General features: G+C 34.1%; 1 protein-coding gene across 1 annotated transcript in view; it reads left to right on the top strand.

Annotated features, from left to right (window-relative positions):
• Window positions 1-1,743: 1,743 nt before the first annotated feature.
• Window positions 1,744-25,980, top strand: part of LOC125679358 (laminin subunit gamma-1-like) — a 61,027-nt gene continuing 36,790 nt past the window's right edge. Inside the window, exons 1-5 of the mRNA XM_048918527.2 lie at window positions 1,744-2,220; window positions 8,497-8,798; window positions 21,036-21,166; window positions 24,938-25,122; window positions 25,825-25,980. The exon at window positions 25,825-25,980 is cut by the window's right edge and continues 33 nt beyond it. Coding sequence (XP_048774484.2) covers window positions 1,764-2,220; window positions 8,497-8,798; window positions 21,036-21,166; window positions 24,938-25,122; window positions 25,825-25,980 — 1,231 coding nt within the window. The 5' untranslated portion in view covers window positions 1,744-1,763. The remainder of the gene's footprint in view (window positions 2,221-8,496; window positions 8,799-21,035; window positions 21,167-24,937; window positions 25,123-25,824) is intronic.

The following is a 25,980-nucleotide window of genomic DNA, read 5'->3' on the forward strand; positions in this document are numbered from 1 at the left end:
TCAATTGTTGATATTACCAATTCATTTGAAGAGATCATTAATTCAATTAAAGCGCGCATCAATTCAGCTGAAGAATTAATGCTATCATCAATTCAATTAATGCGCGCAATAATTCCGAATTGAAGATATCATTAATTATTTGAAGAGATCTTTAATTCAATTGTTGCGCGCATCAAATGAATTGATGATATCTTCAAATAATTGAAGATATCTTCAATTATTTGAGTTTATGTTAATTTGGCGCTCCATACGATTTTGATGCTTATCGTATTTCCTTCTTTTTTAAGATTAGCAGGACCACACTAAATCATATCAAAATGCAAATGTTTCTAAGTCATGTTGATTCATTTTGAATTTTTTTTTTTTGTTGCCCCCGTGACTAAAGTCAAGCAATCTAATTAAAATTAGATGTTTGATCCGCTCGCGTACTCGCATACGTATGCGAGTACGCGAGCGGATCAAACATCTAATTTTAATTAGATTGAAAGTCAAGGGGTGGGATATTGTTTTTGTCCTGTCTGTAAGAAACTTATACTTTGCACATAACTTTTGAATGGTGATTGATGGGGCTCCCATAGTTCATATTTGTATTCCTTGTGACAAGACCTTTCCATTGGTATCAAAGTTTTTGACCTTGTGACCTTCACCGTTCAGTTCGACATACTCTTAAAAGAACCTAACCTAAGCAAAATATCTGAATTGAATTATTTAAGGTAGGACTTTCTTATTCAGTACAAATGTATTTATAGATTCCTGTGGCAAAAAATTTCATTTGATACCATGTAGTTTGACCGTGTGACCCAGACCTTGGAGTTTGACTCAAATTTTAAAACTTTAACCGAAACGTTTGAATGGTGAGTGATACATCTTCAAATTTCATATATAGTATGCAGTCCTTTTGACAAGACCCTTTTTATGATACCGTTATTTTTGACCTTGTAACCTTGACCTTGGATTTTGGCTTATTCCAAAGAAAAGTTAACCTAGGCAATATCCGCTAAATATTTATGGTAGCTGTCATATTTTGTATATAGATACCTTATGACAAGGCCGTACATTTCATACCATGATATTTTATCAAGTGTGACATCATATCATGGTTATATCACGACCCATGAGACTAGAGGTCACGATATGGGGTTAAAAATTTTCATAGAAATAAAGATTGTAAAAAATCTTTTTAAAATCCCAATAGCCGCTGAAAAAAAGAAAAGAAAAAAAAAAAAAGCAGAGCCAAGGTGACTCACGAGTGTGAGTGATATGGCCCATGGGCCTCTTGTTTTGATTTGCTATTGTATATACCATTTAGATTTTTACTGAAGTTATTTACAATTTGGTTCGTATCAGTTCCTTCATCAACACAAGTTGAATTTAATACGACCAGATTATTAATAAATCCCGTATCATTTGGTTCTGGGACCAGTGTTCTATGGATCTATCATGTATTAATCATACACACAATCATGGACTTTTGACACTCAATAATCATGTTCTTATTGTTTGTCTTTTTCAATTGACACAGAACTTTATTTCTTATTTTAGATGTCGAATATAAATTTGTCTAGCTTTTTTGATGATCTTCATTCAAATGACGTTTCAATATATATTGAAGACTTACTTCAATATGGTACTAAGCCTATATTTTGGGAGAATTTTAAAACGAGTACTCTCCCTTTTGACAAAAACAGCAAGTTTTGAATATCCCGCTATAAAGTTTAACTCCCGTCATGCTCCTTTGCTCTGTTGTACACTCTAATTATTTGATGGCGGCGGACGGGAAAAAGATGAGGTCTGTACACTGGTCGAGTTTGACGGATTGTAAAATGTGTAAACTAGCTGTGATTGTGTTTTGTCTCGGATCTCTACCTCACATCTCATATGGACAAAATGAAATAGAAAATTTACCAAGTTCAGCTTGTTACAATGCACAGGGTATCGCTCAGCGGTGTATGCCAGTTTTTGTGAATGCTGCCTTTAGTAAAACTGTTGAGGCCACTAATACCTGTGGTCTGACTAATCCCACCGAATACTGTCTACAGACAGGAGTCACGGGTGTCAGAAAGCAGTGCCAAACCTGTGATGTGAAGAGGCCGGGGTACAGCCACCCCCCCGAGTTTATGACGGATTTTAATAACAATCATAACTGGACATGGTGGCAGTCGGACACCATGTTGGAGGGGATTCAGTACCCAATAGTAGTCAACTTGACTCTTAGTTTAAGTAAGTACATCGGCTGCTCACATACATCCCTGTTTCCCAAATCGGGGAATATTATGATAAAATAAGGTGCATGGGGTTTGGAACATGAAACTAGAAACTCTCCTCAACAGTCGTCAAATGTTTTGCTTCAAGTTCAACATTTTCTACAAATTCTTGAAAAATTACCTTGTTAATCTAAGAGTTAAGGTACACTATGCATCTGCCATTTTTTTGGGAGGTGTGTGTGTGTTGATGTAATTAGCAGATTAGCCACTTCTGTGACTTGGAGGAAATATTGGCCCATTGCTATGATCTTTAACCCAGATTTGGTGAGTTCATGTTAACATCTACAATCACCAACCAAACTGTTGGAATATAATGAAAATCTTTTGGTTTGTGGAAAATAACAGTAGCCAAGAGGAGAAAGCAATAAATCATCTATCAAAAATTAACTGATAAACTCTTTTGCAGCTTGCTGCTGAAAGTATGAAGATAAAAAATAAGAATTCTTATTTGTGGTTTCCTTGAATTTTTTTTTATATTAACTAACCTAAGTCATGTGGTCCAAGACTGGGCCAAAAATAAAAATGGATTTGTTTGATGTACTCCGACCAACCCGTCAAATTTGCTCCTACCCGATCATTTTTTTCAGCAATTTAAATTTTTTTTTTTTTTGGGTTCCCTTGAAAAATAGAAAACTCTCCTTATTTTAAAAGAAAATATAAAAAAAAATTCATGACATTCCAAAAAAAAAAAAAAACCCAACCTACCTACTGACCCACCTTGAAAAATGTGGGTCGGAGTACATCAAACAAAAATATTTTTAATGATGGCCCTGTTGAAAATTCTGTGTGCCTAGTCAATAAACTAAAATTGCAGATAGTACAGGACGTTTTCTTCATGCCACTGTAGACTATTGTTGGAATTTGTTCCTGTACCTAATGTGAAAAATATGAAGGAAAAAAGAAAAAGAATGAATTGTTTAAAAACACATACAATTTTATAATGCCTTTTGCATCATTGAAAGGAAAAATATTGTGAAAATAATGCCAGAAATAAAGTCTGAAGGCATCAAGTTTTCAAAAATCTTCCAGGGGAATGCCTTTGATTTGGGGATGGGGGACTTTCAACTCTCAGACTACTTTGGAGTAATGCCCCAGCAATTTTTTTCCTTATATAACTGGTACCGATAAACAGTACCATTCCCAATGCCAAAAACCATTGATTTTTCCCAATTTTGAGACTAAAAATTCCCAATTCACTACTTCTTGCTTTTTTCTTTTCTTTTAGTTAAAATCATTTTCCCCAATTGAATGGGTACCAGTAGGTAGAAAAAAAATCACTGTGCCCTCTAAATGCAAGTGTCAAGTCCTGATAATTCTGGGTATGTAGGTTAAACAAAGTTCTCTATTCAAGACATTGCTGAAGTGTTCATTTTCAGATATGGCGTGACTGTAAAATTGAGACAGGTGGGAGAAATGAGACACTGTTCGGGGATAATTGTATTTTTGTTCCTAACTGTCACTTTTTGTTATACAAGCTTTTTAAAGTGTGTTCTTACATTGTCATCTAATTGGGTTACTTTTGCTTGAGATTTTATTTCAAATTCCACAAGGTAGATAAAAGATCAAATTAAATGGCTTGGTAAATATTCTGAACTAAAATACTTATTGCTGAGTATGTGTTTCTTGACATCTGTTATGGTTTATTTCTCACTAGTCTAGGCCACAAACCACAATGGGGTAAATATCTATCATAGATTTCTTAAATGTGAAAGTTAATACCATGATAAATAAGCTTTTCATTCATAAGAAGTTAATATCAGTATGATCAGACTATTTTCTTATTGTTTAAGAAAAACTTGCCTGAAAGTTCATTTAAACTTGTTAGAATGTCATTGGCTCGGATTAAAAAGCTTTGTATAAAGAACAAATTTCCACTAAAGCCAAATGAAGATTGTCATTCATTATTCAAGCTTCACTTTCCCAGACCACATTCACCATTGTAATTTTGTCTGACAGACTGATTTGGGGAGATAGGTTGTAGTTACATGCATTATTGTCACTGTCAATGAATTATAGACCATTCAGAATTTTCATTGCCTTTCCACTGAATGTGTGTTATTTTAGATAGCCAAGACACTCTTGAGAAAATGTTAAAGGTTCTTTATTGACATCTTTCTGTTTCAAACTTTCAAATTCATTTTATATTACACTCAAATCACATATATGTGTGATAGATGAGGTGCAGTACAACATTTACACATACACAAGTGAATAAAGTTAAAGATCAAGCAAAAAATTTGCACACACACAAGTGAATAAAGTTAAAGATCAAGTAGCGTCTTTGCAAAAAAGCAAGAAAAAACAAATACATGCTCTTTTTTTCCCCAAAACTTTTGACTTAAGGCCAAAATAAAAATATTGTTTGTTTCCCCTCGCCCGACCGAGTCTGAAAATTCACACCGACCCATAAGTTTTTATTACGCCATTCTGGTGAAGTTTTTTTTTTTAATTTTAAGAAAATTTCAAGGTCGTTTCTGGTGCAGATCAGTATTTTATAATGACAAAAATTTTCTATATCTTCTTTGGTTTCGATCCAAATTTTAAAAATAATAATACGAATACAGGAGGTGTTCTGGTCCGAAATCTAGAAATTTCGCCGCCTCCAGCTGGAGGCGGCATTCTCTGGCTGATTTCAAATACTTACAAGCCGAATTCAATTTTAAGCTCATAACTAATCAATAAAACGATTCTTCTTGTACTTACTAATATCGATTTTATGGGTTCTTTCATCACATAAACAGTCTCTTGAAAACATTTTATCAAACTGTCGAGCTTTGTTTTGAGTCACGAGACTCGTTTGCTCAAATGGCAGTGAAAATTCGGTTGACTACAACTGTTGGTTTCTGTTTAATATCGAATTTTGGATTGATATTTTCTTTTAATCGATATTAATAAGTACAAGAATCATGATTGTTTTATTGATTAGTTACAAGTGAGTTTAACATTGAATTCGGCTCGCAATTCGGACTAGTGATCTGCAAGATCGAGATGGAGAAATGTTGTCTATACGAGGAGCGAGGAAACAAGAGAATTCGGGGCATCCAGTGTGAAAGTTGTGTTCTTCAGTAGGGGAAAGTTCTGATATTTCGGACGGATGCGATATTTTTGACAGTCAATCAGAAGCATTCTCAATTTAACTTATTTCTGAACTAATGCTATATTTACAAACTGGAAAACACCTAATTATATGCACATGTGTAACTCAGCTCTGATTGGTTGATGTCAGCATCCATTTTGTTTGATCGGCAAAATCAAGTCCCGTTGAAACGTTTTCTGGTAAACTAGATCTACCGATATCATTTAAAAATATAATCAAAATCACTATCATATACAAATTAAGATAATGTGCAAAAAACAAAAGCATAAAATGTCAGTGAACCATAAATAAAAGACAGCAACCGAGTTTACCAATTTTATAACACCATGTGTCCAAAACTAACACCATTGTCCATAGTTGCAACATTCTCCCTAACTTTATTTAAGTGTTAGTATGTGGCATAAATAGCAGAGAAAATTCTGATGAAACCCAATGTTCGTCGAATCAACCAATATGTATACATGTAGTCCAATGCCTAAGTTTAGTGGTTAGATAATGAGCATTTCCAAAATACATGAAGTACTGTCCGAAATATCGACACCTTCCCTAATTGCAAAACGTGGCAATCAAGCAGAATTTACGCGAGAACTGACTATACGAGTTTGATGAGGAAACATGGATGATGTGATTCACGACGTTTGGTATCGGGCATTGTTAATGGTTAAGGGAATTTCATAATAAATAAAATTCTGCTAGCTAAAAAAAAAAAACTTTTTACCTACCTACCGACCTTCCTCTGAAATTTAGGGTCGGGAGAGGGGAAACAAACATATTTTTAAATGTGGCCTAATCACTTTCTGAGAATGGAGGATGCTTAATTGATGTAGTTTAATTACATGTAGTATGATTCAATCATGAAGTAATCGTTTTATGAGAAGAAATGGTGGGGTTTTAATTATGCATTATGTACGCTTTTGACAACAGGTGTTTACTGTAACATACTATTTTTTTAAATTCACAAAATTTTGGCTAAGCTAATAATGTTCAGTTAATTGAATTTTCCAGTTGCTGATATATGCTAAACATCTATGTAGTCCCGTAACAAAAACAGGTTGTAGTAGAAAATAGTTTGTGGTAAATATTTTAGACAGATTACATAACCCTTGTCAGTTGAATATATAAATCTACATATTTATGTCAGACTTGGATTTCTTTGCATCTGTTCATGACACCTAATCTTGTGAGAGCCCATACCCCTACACACAGTGTTTAGAATGGTGAGTAAGCAGGATTATGTGGGAATGAAGGAGCACTATCAGGCGATTTTGCTTATCTTTACAGATAAAAGCATCCTATAGAAAAAGTCTGACCTTATCATAGCATTAACTGACAAAAAACTCCAGGGGTCATCTCCAAATCTATCAGGGAGTTTGACGGGGAAAAAATCCTCATTTGGTTTTTCAGAATCTGTGTAGCTGATGTAAAAATATTCTATCTAGTAGTTTATATGTATTTGTATTGCTCCAGCAATTTGTTATTGATATACGAATACTTCTAGGAGGGATCTCCTTGTAATTTTTTTTCTCACTTTTTGCTTCTGAGCAGCTTCAGACAGCCTGCAGTGTGTTTACATAGTATGTGTTAGTGAGGGCGTGGTGAATGTGGAAAATATTTGTATAACACAAGATGGCCTGAACTCTGCTATGTTGTTTGAAAATAATACATCCAAAGTCATCCTTACTCATTGATAATTTACATGTATTGCTATTCTATCACACAGCTGCGGTAGATATCTATCTTCACATAAAATTGTGTAGTGAGAGCAAGGTGAGGTTATTAGATGTAACATATTATCATTTGTATTCCTGTAAGTTTTTAAGCTAAGGTGAACTCAAGTGAGCTTCTGATCAAACAATGTCCTTAATTTGGCTAATTTCAAACAAACTTGACACAATAAAAAATTAAGAGCTATGACCTTCCAAAGGGTGAGAAAAAGATGTGGTGTTTAAAACAGTCTTCACGAAAACTCTTTGGTCAGAAGACGGAGGCCAGTGAATTTTAAGGTCGATCGGGTCAGTGAAAATTAAAAATGAAGTCCGATGGGCTTGTAGACTTTTTGTAAATCACATTAGATATAATGTTGGATGTATATATTCTAAACATGTTATATTTGCATAAATTTACCATCAAAGTAAAATAAATCAATAAATAGCTCATAAAGTAATTGTTGTAACATCGTGGTTTGTTGCTTTTTTAAAGTAAAGAACAATAACTATATGTTTTAGGGTGGAGTAGAAATGAGTCATAATCATATTGGATAAAAGGTTCAGTAAATTAATTGTACAATTATACAATACATTTCATTATGAATTTGATAAACATGTATGTACTATGAAAATTTTGGGGTGGTGGGGTGGGGGGGGGGGTGGGGTTGAATTTAACTGTGAGCCAGTGAATTCAGACAGTTCACTGGTCCTACTGGCCAAACGTTTTAAATGTTTTTGTGAAGACTGTTAAAAAAGAATTTCTTCTTACAGAGTACAGACCACTGAACCATAATAGCCAGAAATTGTTTGAATGTTTTGTTAATAGTTTACTGTTGAAGATTCCAGTCTGTTCTAACAATGAAATCTGGGTGTGGTCACAGTGACATGAGGGACCCGGGTTTAAGTTTGACTGTAGTAAAGTCGATTTTCTCAAGAACCACATACAACTAATATGCAAGCATTGTCATGTAGTGTAGCTTCAAGTCTGTTCAAACCATGACCCCAAGGGCCAAGATAGGGCCACAATAGTGAGTTGTAAAGGTTTAATAATTACCCCAGGGACCAGAATGGGTTTACAAAAGGGGTTGAAACAGTGCTCTGAAAATGTGAGTCTTTATGAACTAGGGGACCCAGGTGAGTATTGCAACCCATGGGTTTCTTTGTTTAAAGCTGAAATGTGAAAACTGCATGTATACCTCTATGTAATTTATACAGTGAGCAGACACCAGAAATAATTTGACAAGCTATAAATGGTTTGACATGAAAGTGACCATTCCTATATTGAATTGGTAAAACTGCTAGTTTTGCCATTATTGAAACTATAGTCGTAAACATTTTCTTGTTGTATATATATCAGAGGAATTGTAAAGTTTGAAGAAAGGTAGAAATTTCTTTTTACTTGATGGATTACTATAAATTTTTTTTATAGATAAAGCATATGATGTAACCTATGTTAGACTGCGTTTCCGTTCCCCAAGACCAGAAAGTTTTGCCATCTACAAGAAAACAACAGAAGATGGTGAATGGATTCCATATCAGTTTTACAGTGCTTCTTGTGGAAGGACCTATGGAAAGGAACGTCGGGGTATCATTACGGTGGATAATGAAGGGGAGGCCATCTGTACAGAGGAGTACAGTGACATTTCGCCCCTGACCGGGGGAAGTGTACCATTCAGTACATTGGAGGGACGGCCTAGTGCTTTTGACTTTGAGAGCAGTCCTCTATTGCAGGTATATATGTTTGTAACCATTTGTCTTTGAGAATATTGATGAAATTCAGCACTAATTTTATATGAATTGGCCACTGATACAGGAAAATGGTTTCTTAATTTCACCTGGAGTAACCTATCTTTATATATAATGTGATATACTAACAAGGGCTGCAACTGGTACCAGAAATAACCTAAAAACACAGTGTTCGAAATTAAACATAGACCGATGGACCAAGTCTGTGTCAAATGACACTGGTCTGTGCCAATTGTAATTGAGATAGACCAAATTGTCTATGCCTATTTTCTAGATTTAAAGCAATAAAGTAATCCCAAGGACCCAGCATGGTCAGTCAACGTCTGATAAACGTTATGAGGAAAGGAAGATATTGATATGGAATTGGAAAGAAAATATACTTTCTCAGTACATTAGAAGTAAATGAAAATGTAATAAATTTGTGTCATTTTTTTCAATTTGCGGTCTATCCCAATTCGATAAGGTCTATGTCCTATTGTTTGGCATAGACCTGTGGTCTATACCAGTTTTAAACCTATTTCGAACATTGAAACCACGGGTCGTGTTGTTCAGGTTGGGTTCGGTTCCATTTTTCCGTATTTCGGTTTGGGTCTGATTTTACATTAGAATCATTATTAGAAATCCGTTTAAACAAAATGGCATCAAAATCCTCAAATGTGGCTGAATTTTGATCAATTGTTAAATGATGGCATCATGGACAAAACAATGACAGTATGTAAGATATGTCAGATACATTTAAAATACGCCACAGGATCAACATTGTCAATGACAAAACATTGAAAGCATCAGTGCTCCAAGTTGCGACTAAAACGGTCGCATTTGGGACCAGAAAATCAATTTTGCGACTAGAGGTTATATTCAAGTCGCAGTTTTGCGAGTGGAGAAAAATTGGTCATCCAGTAGAATTTTTGTAATCGGGATCGGAAGTCTGAATAAATATTTTTCAATCTCTGTCAAAACAGGGTTTGAAAACAATCAAGATGGCGGTAAAACGAGGGTTAAAGAACTTTGGATTTATCAGTAGTAAAAAGTAGAAGCCTCGGCCTAGTACATGTAACAAAGAAATTAAAGAATCACACGGAGAAAGTTCTGCATTTAAAGATGACAAAGCTGTGTCTAATGAAAAATGCAAAAGTAAAAGAACAACTCCAGTCCTAATGGCTGAAGGAATTTTCGTGGTTGATATACAGAGATTGCAAAATGTTTTGTAGAATTTTTTGTGAGGCCAAGCAGCCAGCAACGTCCACAATTTCTGGACACCCATTGTCTGATTTCACCACGACCTGGTGTACATCTTTTAAATGTGGAAGTGTGACTATTCACGGTAACAGTAAGAGACACGTCTTTGTCCGTGACTGCATTATTAGCAGTAAGCCGAGCGGGGCAACTCTTCCTGCTAATTTTCACAGACAATTACAAACTTGGGATGCAGTGTTCTTATTGATGCTGGTACTGATTGTTCAGCAAAAGATCCAACAAAAGTAGAATCTCTTATTCACATAAGCAGTGAAGGCCCACATATTGAGGACTTTAAAGCAAATCCTTGAGTGGAAGGCTGGGTTTTCTTCCCCAGAAGCGTACTGTAAAATATGTAGAGGATGGTCCAACGCAATACAACTTTTGCTAGAGTAAATACTTGACTTGTTAGCATCCATCATGTTTCACAGCACATTTCTATTCAGTTTAATAATAAAACAAACAAAATGCTTACATGGGTGTTGATTTTTTTTCTTGAAAGATATTCAAATTTAAAAAAAAAAAAACCTTTGCAAGTCTTATTTACAAAATCTTTTACCATGGCGATTAGAAATTTTGAACATGGCAACTAGAAATTTGAAAATGGCGACCAGAAATATTTCTACTAAGGTCGCCATTTTGCGACCTGATAGCAGATGTGACTTGGAGCACTGAGCATGAAATGGAAACAAGTAGAAGTGACAATGCTGTTTCTAGACCATGGATGTCGAGTCTAAACCACAGACCACGTCTGTGAGTAATTATTTTAACAAAATGCAATAAAGGTTTTTGATTTAAACTGTATATTAGATTTTTGAAATGGCTATATAGACCCGAACCGAAATACCCGAACTGGAAAAAAAAAAATCCTGAACCGACCCGACTCGAAATTTTTTGGAGCCCTAATACTTACCTGATATACATGTTTTTCCATTTTCACCTGGAATTACCATAGATTTGCCATGAGGATGATCTCTGTTGATTTTCTCTCAGTTGGAAGATCAAGTAAATTGGACACTGGTCAAATGAAAGAAGGGTATGGGGTCTTAAAGATACGCAGGATAGTAGCATGAAATATGGAAATTTTATGTCAAAATATTTTTTATACAAGTAACATATTAGTAATGGGGACCCTCAATACAAATATTTCCAAGTCATATGAAGGTTCTTTTCATTATGGGAGTTATGGGCATAGCAGAGATACCTGAAAATCAGTGAAAACCATTAAACTTTCCCAGAAATTTACACAGAATGTAGGAAATGGACACTCTTTAAATGCCTTTTTAATACTTGTACCGTATATACTCGCCTATAAGTCGGATTTTTGGGAGTCAATGTTTGGTCCAAAACTCTATGTCCGACTTATAGGCGCGTTCTAAGAAGATTGCCATATTTGGTATTTTTCTGGGCGGCATAATGTAGTGTTTTTAAACAACTTCGACGATTATCATGGACTACTACACAAAATGAATGATTATCTAGACATATTGTATTGTTTATGTCTTTTAAAATTATGTATAAATACAAGTATTTGCATATTTTTATCTATAAAAAATTATTTACATACCGCTATAATTAATACTTTCAATATTCAACTAATCTATCGTTTATCGGTAAAATTGAATTACGAACCCGATTTAATATTGAAATATTCATACCGGTATGCATATCGGCTGAAATATATTTCATAAAAAATAAATATTGTTAACAGATAATTTAGATCATCATTCTTGACTCTTAAAATTGTTGATACGATTAATTATACCGGAATCCCATAATAACAGTTTTCGCGAGGCGTGTGCCACTAAGTAAACACAGTGTCAGGTACTGGTAATTAGGAGCTTAGGTAAACAAGGGATCATTGCCCATAATAGATCAAGGGTTGCGTTTAAACCCCAAACAGGTATGGCTTGGATATTGAGCACCTCATAATTATTAATTTCTCAAAATATTTTTTAAAACATAGGTAAAAACACTACAGCATTGACTTGAAATTGTCGATTGACTCTGACAAAAATTTGTACCGACTTATAAGCGGGTCAATGGCAAATTCCTACAAAATAACCTTAAAAAATACAACCGACTTATAGGCGGACCGACTTATAGTTGAGTATATACGGTAATCAGGGGGTCCAGGTGTGATTCTTGATGTCAGCATTCACAGCAAACCTATACATGTAGCATAGGTAGTAACCCTTCCTTGGCCAATCTCCCAGCAATATTAACATTCATTGAATCTTTTCTCTTATATTTCTTTTGAAATTGACAGTTTTCATCATAGACAATGAATGCATGTTTGTTGCAAAGTAGTTCGATCCACCAAGTGTGTTTGCAATCATGTGTTTTCGCAAAAAAAAAAAAACTCTCTACAGCACCTGACCTTATGTCAAAGGCACATGTAGCATTCTTCAGCTTGGGAGGTAAATAAACTACAGCTGTACTATTTTTTTTTTAAAGTGTTGGTTGTTTCTGATATATATGTAAGTAATTAACACTATACTGTATATGGATTTTTCATGTTTTGGAACTCAATGTCTGCCAGAATATATTCTCCTAAAATTATATACCTAATTAGAAAATCGCCAAAGTTTACACTCGTGGAAAAAAACCTGCTATTTGGTACACGTTTTGTTATGTTCTTATTGAAATCATAGTAAGTCTAAGGCTGGTGAAATGATCTGCCAGACATTGTAGATACATCGATAAAAAATACACATATTTTCAAGTTCCTGTTCACAAGGAGTGAAATCATTTGCAGTGGCTTCCACTAAAAGACAATCTATTGAGTCCACAGTATTAGTATTAATTTTCAGATGTAAAGTTTGAATGTTTTTGCCTTGTGGTCATGTTTGTGGTAATTTCATTTAGTCAAGGACCGTGATGCAATTCAGGGATTGTGTGTTTGTGTGATCCCTTTGTAAGAAAGCTGAGAAAGAATGCTCAACACTGTGTGTAAATAAATGTCATTCACTCAAGTGCAAATACTTCAAGTGCAGTGGAAAAACTGGAGAAATTAAGTAATTCTATTGTAGGCAAGGATTTGATTGAAGAGGATTAGGAACAAATTTGTTGACACAAAGTGCTTGACCACCCATGTACTGGACTGGTCAAACAAAGGGATCTTTATTAAGCAAATTTGTGTCACATTCATAATGAATTTTAAATTCCAATTATGAATCTTGAATTCCAAGTTGATGAGGGTATTTTTGCTACAAGGATTATTTCCTTCCAAATACTAATATAAACAACCCAGTATTGAGATATCAAGTGTTTGTTATATTAGTTTAAGAAGAACTTTGAGGTGAAATGGTGACTTTGTTAAATGTATTATTTACTTTAAATAGCTATCATGTATGTGTTTATTTGATTTCCTTTTGACCTCATGATTATTTAGATGTCTTAGAGAGAAGAGAATGCCAAGATCACAGTCACACTGTCATACTGATTTTAGAGAACCCATGCATCTGGGGAATGTATAGGGGCCTGGGGATGTAAACAAATGTATGTTTTCCACACACACACACACACACACACACACATATATATATATATATAATGATAAAAGTCAAGAAACACAAAACTCGAACAACATTTCACTGTTAGCGCTTTTGGTTTTAATGCCTCTTCAGACAGTTATAAAATTTAAAAAAATGATATATATATAAATATATATATATTTAGATGTAAAAAATAAATAAATAAATAGATAAAAAATATATATATATATATAAATATATATATATTTAGATGTCTTAGAGAGGAGAGAATGCCAAGATCACATTCACACTGTCATACTGATTTTAGAGAACCCATGCATCTGGGTTCTTTATTAAGTTGATGAGTTAAATACAAAGTCATGTTAAGTTGCTAACAGTGAAATGTTATTCGAGTTTTGTGTTTCTTGACTTTTATCATTTTATATATATACATATACATATATATATATATATATATATATATATATATATATATATAGTGGAGCCTCGTTAATCCGGACACTTTGGTTCCCAGCAAATTCGTCCGGATAAATGAAGCGTCCGGATAATTGAATCGCATATTTTCTAGCTTTTCATAAGTAACCAATATGTGCCTACTTTATTGATGCATAGTGAATTAAACACATTCTATCATTGGATTTGACCATTTGCATTAGTAAATAAATTATGATAATGTTAACATTTACATGTATTTCAAAGCACTAAAATTTAATGTACATGTTCAGTGTATTTGCCTGTGCTTACATTGTACATACATATGATCCCTACAAATAAATATACAAAACTGTGTACCGTATGCACTAAAACAAATAATGAAGCACTTTATGTAACTATAAGTAAATGAATCATTAGTAACTAACATAATCATTTACACTTCAAACATTTCATCACACTTTTACTTCTTAAAGAGGCCGGTAATTTCCATCTGTCTCGATTCACGGGTTCGGTGGTCTGTTAAAACAATCTTCATCGTCCAAAGTTGATATAAGAATTTCGTGATTATCATGTCAGTTGACAACATTCTTTAACCAAAATTCAATCTGCCAGAGTTTATATTTCTTATTTTATAATTATCCAAGACAATATCGGGAGAACAAAATCATTTAAGCTCGTAATATCAAGACCTACTACTGCTTTGATCTAGTCACGCGCACCTATTATTTTCATGATGCGATAATAACGGAACAAAACTTGGTTGAAACTAACATTACAGGTATACATACAGAATTTAATTGTCATTTTCCTTAAAATGGTAATTTTCTCACTTCTACCCAGAGTTTAAAAATTCGAAAGCAATAAAGCTCTACAACATCGTAACAAGAATCAATCGTACACAGGTACATTCTACATGCGTGACATTCTAAACGTTAAAAACTTATACTACATGTGCATGAACATACATGTATATTTCACGTCAATCAACAGTATAAAATCCAGAATCTAGAAGTATAATCTACACTCTTTAGATTTAAATAAGCCGATATCAATTTACGAATCAGTACAACTGATATGTGTAGCAGTTAAAAAATTATCATTACGGTATGATGTTTAATTTATTAATACTATTAGGCTATTAATCAAGACTGTAAATTAATATACTACAGATTTATTTACAAAATTCAACACTACACGCAATAAAGATCTTATGTGCGAAAATTGGCAATACAATGTCTCGATCGGCACGTTCTATCTAACGGACTTATCATCACATACCACCTAATTGGAGGGAGGTGTTGACAGGGTACAGGTAATCGCTTCAATTAGACAGTATGGCTTGTTTTCTTTATAATTTACGCCTTGCTAAAATTGTCCTACACAGACCTTCCCTAAACAAAATTACCGTCCGGATTAACGGTACAATTTTCAATGCATTATGACGTTTTGTAGTAAAAAGTGACCGTCCGGATCCGGAACGCGAATTTCCGGATTAATGATGCAAAATAACGTATACAAATTCCGTTCCCTAGAAAAATCGTCCGGAAGGTGAAGCGTCCGGATTAATGGCGTCCGGATTACCGAGGCTCCACTGTATATGGAAAACATACATTTGTTTATATCCCCTATACATTCCCCAGTTTCTCTCTAAGACATCTAAATAATCATTTTACAACTAACAGCGAGGATGCGTGCGTCAACAAATTAACGATCCCAGTACAAGAAATACCCCATGCAGTGAACACTTTGACACCTGTGTTAGAGGCAACTACAGCGTATTTCCATTTTATAAACTTAAAACAGAATCAACGTCCATGAGACTTGCTAAAGAAAATTATTTCATTAAACTGTTTTCTCCTAAACTAAACAAACTTTAATCAATGCATATATGAAAAATTCTGATTGTAAAAACCTCTTAATTCATCAACTTTTATCATGTAAATGTTCATGCTTATTTTGTCCAAGTCACCTTTCCCGAACTTTTGTATTATGATGTCATGTATCTATTCCCTCCTCGCAAAGACTATCATGACGTCATGACGTCACAATAGACGTCTCTAAGATAAACAACTTTGTATTCATTATTAATTTGTATTCACCTGAGGATGGATGTTAAAATCCAGAAAGTGCTAGTGATTTAAATATATTTTGGAACTGTATATTTTTCTGCCTTTTTTTTCTTCAAAAAAAGTCCTCTTGTCCAAATTTCATGAAAGATATACCTTCAATTCATAGCTAGATGTTCCATAGTATTTTGGAGTTTCATTAAAAATTAAGAAATTGTTGTTAACCATTTTTGTTACTACAATTGTATAGATGCACCTTACCATATTGAATGGAATTTTTTTTATGCATGAGAGGGGTTCCAGGAAACGTTCAAGGAATTGATGAGTATCCATTTCCTTTCAGAGTAATTCTAATGATTTTGCAATTTTCCTTTATTGTGAAAATGTTCAGAAATGAAATTTCCGTTTTGCTGATTTTCACATTGGATGAATGCTGTTATGTAGTTTTTGTAAATCATGAAACCACACAAAATCTTTATGTGAATTGGTCTAAAAAGTGAAGCAGTTATCAAGATAGCATTTCCAAATTACATCTTGCACATCAGAAATATGCTGAATCCCATTTATTAATGAAGGTTAAAGGTCATACACACGCATGCACACACACACACACGCATATGTATGTAACTGACACGCAGTAGTTTTAGAATGTTAATGAACAATGTATCAGGCATTGATTGAAGTGGTCGTCTGGTAATAGTGTAGCTATCTTATGAATCAGCTGTAAAGTGGGTCACTGTTGAACTGCTACCACATGCTTCTATTGGTTGTGCTGAAATAATCGAGGAGTCATTTCAAAACAAAAGAAATTTTGTGTTTTTTACTACCTTTTATGATTTGTATCTTTTCAAGATACATCATTGGTAAAAATATCAATATTGTTTGTAAAGTTGCTTAATATTTTGAAATACAAAACAAGCAGCCAAAAAAAAATTTTATTGTTCAAAGACCAGGATGGAATCTTAATGAGGTTTTAAAGTTTTACAAAGGAATATACTGCAAAATTCAAGTACAAGGGTACAGTTTGTCAAATTAATATGCAAGCATGCTCATGTAGTGTAGTTTTAAGATTGTTCACACCATGGCCCCTGGGGTTAGGATGGGGCCAAGAAGGAGTTCAGGGATCGACATTAACGGTTGTCCGATTGCCTGAGGCAAGTGAAATCCCAGTTCGAACAAGTGAAACTCAATACACACTTGCCCGATTAGGCAAGTGATTTTTTCAGTAGGAAATGTGATTATTATAATAGTTGTGTTAAGCTTTGAGAATATCAAATATTAGAAAGTAAAGTCCAACTCCATGTATTGTTTTCTTTACCAAATCGTCAGATTATAGCAAAGGCCCATTCTAGTAGGTTGTACCGTATCTTATCCTATCAGTAATTCATTTCAAATAACAATAAACTGTCCGATGTACGATTTGTTTTAGTCATGTTTGTGACAAAATGGGGGCCTCACAACTGTCTCTCCAAGTATTTTAGTGAAGTAAATGCCCAGAAAGAAGACAATAAAGGGGGGGGGGGTTGAAAATAAGAATAAATCTTAGTTAAAAAGAAAACTTGAGATTCAGGCAGTGTGACAAGCCTAATTTTCGGGTTTAATCAACACTGACATAAGTATGATCTGTACTATGTATCATGCAGTGCTACATTCCCAATTGTAATTTTCTTTCTGGTTGTTGAATAAAAACTGATTTTTTACACTTTTGAAACTATTTTTAATTGACATAAAACATTGATCATTTGAATTAAATACATGTATCAGAACTTCGCCTCATGTTATGTCCCTAGTCTATGTTTTTTTGTTATGCCCCCAAGATCAGGGGGGGGGGGGGGGGGCATTAATTGTAATTCTGTCTGAAACTTTAACCTTGCTAATAACTTTTGAACAGTAAGTGGTAGAGCTTTGATATTTCACATGAGTATTCCTTGTGACAAGACATTTCCGTGGGTACCAACATTTTTGACCCCTTGACCTTGGAATTTGACCTACTTTTTAAAAACTTTAACCTTGCTAATAACTTTTGAACAATAAGAGATAGAGCTTTGATATTTCACATGAGTATTCCTTGTGACAAGACCTCTCTGTGGGTACCAACATTTTTGACCCCTTGACCTTGGAGTTTGACCTACTTTTTGAAAACTTTAACCTTGCTAATAACTTTTGAACAATAAGTGATAGACCTTTGATATTTCACATGAGCATTCCTTGTGACAAGACCTTTTCGTGGGTACCAACATTGTTGACCCTGTGATGCTGACCTTGGACTTTTGACCTACTTTTTGAAAACTTTAACCTTGCTAATAACTTTTGAACAATAAGTGATAGAGCTTTGATATTTCACATGAGTATTCCTTGTTACAAGACCTTTCCGTTGGTATTGAACCTTTTGACCTTGACATTTGACCTACTTTTATTTTATTTTTTACATTGGTCATAACTTCTAAATAGTAAATATTAGAGCTTTAATATTGTACATGAGCATTTCTTTTGACAAGATCTTTCTACTGGTACCAAGATATTTGCCCTTGTGACCTTGGCCATCTTCGGAATTTGCCATTATCGGGGCATTTGTGTTTCACAAACACATCTTGTTTTTGTTTTGTTTTTGCTGTGAAAAGATCTCTTTCTTTACATTGAGCTTTGTAATTTTCTTACTTATAACTTTCAATGACATTTTTTCCATCAATTGCATTCAACTACAATAATGCAACTTGTATGGCATAATTCACATGTATAACCTTTTTACATTGCGAGGAAGAAGTAAAAACTTGAAAGAGGGAAACTTAGTTATTCACCAATTGACAGAGGGAGATAATTAGCATTACTGGTTGATAGGCTTATTAGAGTCTAAAATGTTTCAGACAACCAAGTTTTTCATTCTGACAAGTAAAACTGAGTTTACATGCCCGAAGGGCAAGTGTGATGAAAAGTTAATGTCTATCCTTGCAGTTCAAAGATTTATATAGAATTATCTAGGAAAATTCTTTGAATATCTTCCTTTCTGTCCATAATTCTGTCCATCTTTCATTCTGTAATTCCATTGTTTTTTTTATATGTCCATGTATTGATGGATGTGTTTCATGTTGATCGACCCATTTTTGCAAAAGTTATTGCCCTTGGACATTGAAAATCATTCACTGTTTACTTCCACACTTCTTTTCTATTGAATGTGCTTGCAGATAATGAGCAAAATGATATAGTGGGTACCTTTATTAGAGTGAACAAACAGATTAAGTATCACTTGCTTATTTACTGATCTACTTTTCCAGGATTATTGTCATTCCAAGTCAATAAAAAAACATTTTCATTAGACTTTACTTGTAAACATTGATAAATTGAACAATAATGAACAAATGGTGAACAGATTGATTTATTAAGATATTTTTTTTTTTTATCAATGAGTTATAAAGTATATCAAATGAAGAGTGTTGCAAATAATGTAATTTAAATTTTGTGACTATTTTTAAACAGTGTTTGAAAATAATATGTTGGGTTCAATGCACCAAATTGAATCATGATTGGAAATCATTAAATAGTACTTGACTTGTGTATATAATTTACACAGAATGTTCCTTTCTGCATCCAAAGAGTGTCATGGTAATTTTAAAAGGTCCACCTCACACTTCCATGACTTTAGAAACAAATGTAATTCAATTCTCTTTACAACTTAAACAAAAGCAGTAGGTGTAATATTATATTCTATTTTTGTTTTATTTGCACCTAATATTATTTTCACATCCTTTGACTTTGAAATATTTGAAACTTGCATGTCAGCGGGTGCATTCGTGTCACTCGGACACATTCAGTTTCAAATTAATATGCAAGCTTCCTAGATTCATGTTTGTTCAGAACAAACTATGACCCTGAATCCAAGGTGGGGTCACAAGAGGGGGATCGAAGCATATTCAAAATAACAGCTCTTCTGTGTACATTCTGTTGAACACTTTGGTGTGTACAAGATATATATATTTATTACATACTTAGTAATAAATACAGGTTTTTTGCATATGCAATACAGGTTACTTTACAATATAGCCGTATCAGCCCTGCAGATCCGTATCAGACCCCCTTGCGGAACCCCTCCATCCGGAACTCATCTGGTTTTTTCCGCTTCAATATTTTGCTTACGAACATAAACATGAACATGGATGAACATGAAGGAAGAGAAAATACTTTTGAATCGCGGGCAAACAGATTAATCGAACTCAAATATATGTGTGGATTAAATACCGCTGATGTTGGTGAAAATTGTTATGGTATTACGATGGATTTAGAATCTGTGCAACCCACAGACCTATAAGTCCTTAAAATTGTGTCAGCGCCTACTGACACAGGGACCGACACACAGAATGAACATGAAGATACTGGGGATAAATGTACTTTTGACTTTGATAAGGAACTAAAAAATACAAACACAAATAGGAAAACTGATTCGGATTTAAGGAAATTTACTACTTACCTAAGGAAGAGTAATGAATTGAGAAAACCAGAGGAAATCCCGGTCGGGGACTTAGATATGCATCTTGCGAGATGTTTTATGAATGTAAAGAAATCAAATGGGGAGAAATATGAACCCGATACACTGAAGTCGATTCAAGGGAGTGTAAATCGTTATTTTTCAGAAAAAAATCTGAACATAAATATTATAACAAAGATATAAGTGATATGAGTTTTTGTCAATGTTGATTATGTTTTATTTGTTCAAGTCGACATATTTTGTATGTTATTACTTAGTATGTAATAAACATAATAAAACATACCCATTTCCATATCACACCCTGTATCAGCCCGAGACACCAATATCAGCCAGAGGGCCGAACAATGTACATAGACATATATTATAGGACTGGTTAGTGGGATTTATCGTTTTTTAAATTGCAAAATACAGTAATATCAGTGAAAATAGTTTTATACTATATCTTTCTGTACTGTATATTGTGTAAATGTCCACCTAAAGGATTTATATCTCTTTGATTATTTTGTAGGAATGGGTAACAGCCACCACCATTCGTATCTCCCTGACACGCATGAATACTTTTGGTGATGAGGTGTTTGGTGATGCCAGAGTCTTGAAATCCTACTTCTATGCCATCTCAGATTTGTCAGTTGGGGCAAGGTATGTCATATTGAAAGCTTTCTCATAAAACAAATTTAAAATAATCAAAGTACAAAATGTAATTTCCCTTGCTGTTTATTATAACTATTTTTTTTATATTAATTCGTTTTAATTAAATTTGTCATTGATTTATATATTGAAATATTTACTACATGCAGAGACTTGAGTGTGTTATGTTGTATATTTTAACCTTCACCTCCTCTAATCAGCGATGAACTCGTCCAAGTAGTGCCTTGTTAGAACTATGATAGCCATTTCATAATGCTCATGAAAATTAAAGGGGCATGAACACGATTTTTGATCAATTGGAATTGACAGGTTTTTTTTTTTTAATATAAAAAAGATTCTTTGTGAATAAGTGGATTAAAAATATTTTATACAGGATATACTTTGCATTTACATAAAATTTGGCTCCCAGAATCGTGTTTGTCAACACGCTTTTTGTAGCCAGGAAACCACTTGTGGAGGTGAGAACACCAAGATATCTTTACCAATTGCAATGATAGCGCCATTTCTTCTTGAATGCAATGCAATTGTAAACAATGTGCATATTTATCTTGATAAATATAGTATGTCTATCTTAATGACTGTGAATTCCAACAAAATTAAGAATTGAAATACATGAGGATATGAACTGCAATGCTTCAAGTCAACATACTTTTCATGATGTGTGACGTGTTTCATGAAGTATGCTGGTGTGAAGCACTGCAATTCATACGCTCATCATGTATTTTCAAAAATGAAATTTATTTCTTAGTGGAGTTTCCTATCATGTTTGTTATGTATCAAAGAAAGGTGAAGGTGTGATGCTGCTCATTCAAAAGTCCCTTGCAGTAATATATCCATGAGCACTGTTCCTATTGACTTGGGAAGTTCAACTAAGTTCATTTTCCAAATCAAACAGTTTTGATAATCTTGAATTTTTTTTGGTCAATGAATGAAAAATAACAATGGAAATGAGTCATAATTAATGTATGAATCATTGAATCAATCAAATGTAAGCAGTTTGGTAAAATTTTAAGGTCAATGACCCTTTTATGTTTGTGATTGAAAGGTTGCACGAATATGCCCATGTCAGCTACAAAAAATGAATATTATGAATACAACAACACCTGTCTGGGGTTTGATCAGATAAAATTTTATGAAATACGAGTAATGCTTTCGTGTGAATACAGTTACAATAGATATATTACTTCATGCTTAGCATAGAAATTAAATAACCAATACTTTTATTAGTTTGCTGGGACAAATATCCAGAGATCTATTTTCACGACCCCAGTGTCGGCATCACATTTTAAGGGGAAACTTTAACCTTTTTTTTTATATGTTTTGAAGTAAGGGGGATAGGGCTTTGATATTTCATATATAAATTCTTCATGACCAGGCCTTTCATTTGGTACCCATACTTGTGTCCTTAAGCTTGACCTTTAATTTTAATCTTCTTTTCAAAAACTTTAACCTTGGCTATGTATATCTTTTTAACTGAGGGGGTTATTTTTTTTTAAATTTCATATATAGATGCCTCATGACCAGGTCTTTCATTTTTGGTACCAAGACTTTTGACCTTGAACTTTGACCTACTTTTCATGAACTTTAACCTCGACTATATCTTTTGAACTAAAGAGAATAGGGTAAGTAGAGTCATGCTTCCCAGCAAACTACATTGTCTTCTGACAAATCCATCTTAGACCTAGCATTTTATAAATGCTGTCAGATATCAGAAAAAGTATTGAAAAAACACTCGTACCATTTTTTTTTTTTTGGACGAAAGACTGGTTTATTTGGGTGTTACTCCTTACTTTGATTGCTACTGCAGTACTAAATATATTGCACGGCATGTTTTGCAGTCTGAGCATTGCTCTTATTAAGAGAAGATCAAGATGAAAAACAGAAAGTAGGATGATTATTTGAATAAAAGTTGAGATTCTACCTGAAAAAAAAAGTTACAGGTAAATACAAAGAATCATCACAACCTGATCTATAGTAGGATTCATTTTCTTGCGATTTGATGTCATTTTTGCAATATTTTAAAGTGATCGCATAAAATAAGGAATCTGCAGTAGTCCTTAATTCTTGTATACAGGAACAATAAACATTAAAAATATACCTATCATACACATTAGCATGGTAAACATGATTTGTTAGTTTCGTTGCTCTCAATATTTTTGCTTTCTTGACCATACAATATTTACAGCTGTTCCATACAAAATGAATTAAATAAAGAAATCAGTATAATTATGAATAAGGATAAAGATCCATCACTTTCATCATCCATGAAATCTAGCTGTCCATATTCTGTCTATGGGATTATCAAAGTATTTTAAGCTTTAAGAATTGTACAAGTCCATGATTTTTAATCTTGTTCATGATAGGTACACTTTATCATCATATTATGATTTGATGAAATAATGTAAGGCTAGAAAAATCTTATAAAGGGAGAGAATCCCTTGCTTAAAAGTTTTATGAGGAAACAATAACAGTGATTGGTTTTACAGATTAATTTTGACATTTGGTTGATTAAAGGTTTTGTCAACATCATTGTAAGTTATGTTATAAATAGCTGGTGATAGCATAGTCAAATATTAACACAACATAATCCAATGATTTCTGTTTTAAAAAGTCTTTTGCTGCCAAAATAAGTATCAATGCTGCCTTTTATTGGTGAACAATGATGGAAACAAAAATCTTCTGTATAACACAGATGGTCATTATTATACCCCCCCGAACGAAGTTCAGGGGGGTATATAGGAATCGCTTTCTGTCTGTCTGCAGATTCGTGTCCGGGCCATAAGTTCTTTGTTCTTTGACATAGGTATACCGTATTTGGCACACAGGTGGATCACCATGAGACGATGTGTCAAGTACTTTCATGACCTCCATATGACCTTGACCTCAAGGTCAAAATTAAAGATTTTTTTTTTTTACAATGGATTCGTGTCCGGGCCATAACTTCTTTGTTCTTTGACATAGGCATACTATATTTGGCACACAGGTGGATCACCATGAGACGATGTGTCAAGTACCTTCATGACCTTCATATGACCTTGACCCTTGACCTCAAGGTCAAAATTAAAGGTTTTTTACAATGGATTCGTGTCCGGGTCATAACTTTTTTGTTCTTTGATTGACATAGGCATACCACATTTGACATATGAGTGTATCACCATGAGACGATGTGTCGGATACCTTCATAACCTCCATATGACCTTGACCTTAAGGTCAAAATTAAAGGTTTTTACAATGGATTTGTGTCAGAGCCATGACTTCTTTGTTCTTTGACATAAGCATACCATATTTGACACATGAGTGTATCACCATGAGACGATGTGTCGGGTACCTTCATGACCTCTATATGACTTTGAACTTTGACCTCAAGGTCAAAATTGATTATAGGGTTTTGACATAGTCATACCATAAGACATGGGTGTATCACCATGAGACTATGTGTCATGTACATTCATGACCTCTTTATGACCTTGACCTTTGATCTCAAGGTCAAAATTATAGGTTTATACCATGGATTTGTGTTCGGACTATATCTTCCATTTTCTTCTACAAAGGCATACCATATTTTTACATTCAGGAAAGAGGTAATTTATACCTATTAACAACACCCTTTAGGTGATTGAGGTAAGTGGGGGGTATTCTTAGTGAGCATTGCTCACAGTACCTCTTGTTAATAGCAGTCTTATATTGTTGATAAAGGTGCAAGCACCTGTCTAGTAAAGATGTATTTATACATGTATTTTGACTGTCCATTTTGATATCCAGGTGTAAATGTAATGGCCATGCTCAGGAGTGTTACCCACGACAGGGTCCAGGCCCAACTTTTGAGAGGAGAGAAATCTGTAGGTGTCAGCACAACACAGACGGACCTGACTGTGAAAAGTGTCTCCCCATGTACAATGATAAACCATGGGCCAGGGCCACAGAGACCAGTGCTAATGAATGCAAACGTAAGTTTCTCCATATTGGCCTTCTACATTGGGATCAGATAGAGTGTAAAAATATTTGTGGCTATTATAATACTTGAACTACTAACTTTAGTCCATTTTAAATTATGATGTAGCCTCAGTGTATGCATAAGAATCAAAAGTGAAACCTTTTGATTTCAAGTGTTTTTATTTTGATTAGACTTTTCTTTCTTTCCACATGCATGCATACAGATTAGGATTTTCATGTTGTATGGTAAGAGAGCAAATGAAACTTTAAATTGGCAGCTGGATGTTATTTTACAACTGTGGCCTGGAGTACTGAGGGAAATTTGTGCATGTGTTTTGAATTACAGCATTACTACACTCATTGTGGACAAGGTTTACTCAATGGAAAATGAGAGCATGATGTGAGACTTCTTTCTTAGGCATGTCTGTGTCGACCTCATAGTCAAGATTTACACTGTAAAGGAAATGAAATATATTGGTACACATATGATTGTATGAGATTGAACAAAAGTTTGAAGTTGAAGGAAATAACAAAGTTTGTTTGGTTCTTGGAGGTGGTCAGGGAAGAAATTGTAACAGTTTAGCTTAATTCTTATTAGATGAGCACACCTTACAAGTATTTAATACAGAAGACACTATCAAAGTAAGGAAGAATTTAATAGTGTTACAGCTCTCTGTTGTAATCATTTTGAATTACTTATGGTCCATTGTGAATAGGTTGTGAGTGCAACAACAAGGCAGACCGCTGCTACTTTGACGAGAACCTCTACCAGAGAACTGGCAGGGGAGGTCACTGTATTGACTGTCGGGACAACACTGACGGACCACATTGTGAAAGATGCAAGGACAATCACTTCCTCAAGCCAGATGACA

Source organism: Ostrea edulis, chromosome 2, assembly GCF_947568905.1.
Source record: "Ostrea edulis chromosome 2, xbOstEdul1.1, whole genome shotgun sequence".
In the NCBI taxonomy this organism is placed as follows: Eukaryota; Metazoa; Mollusca; class Bivalvia; order Ostreida; family Ostreidae; genus Ostrea; species Ostrea edulis.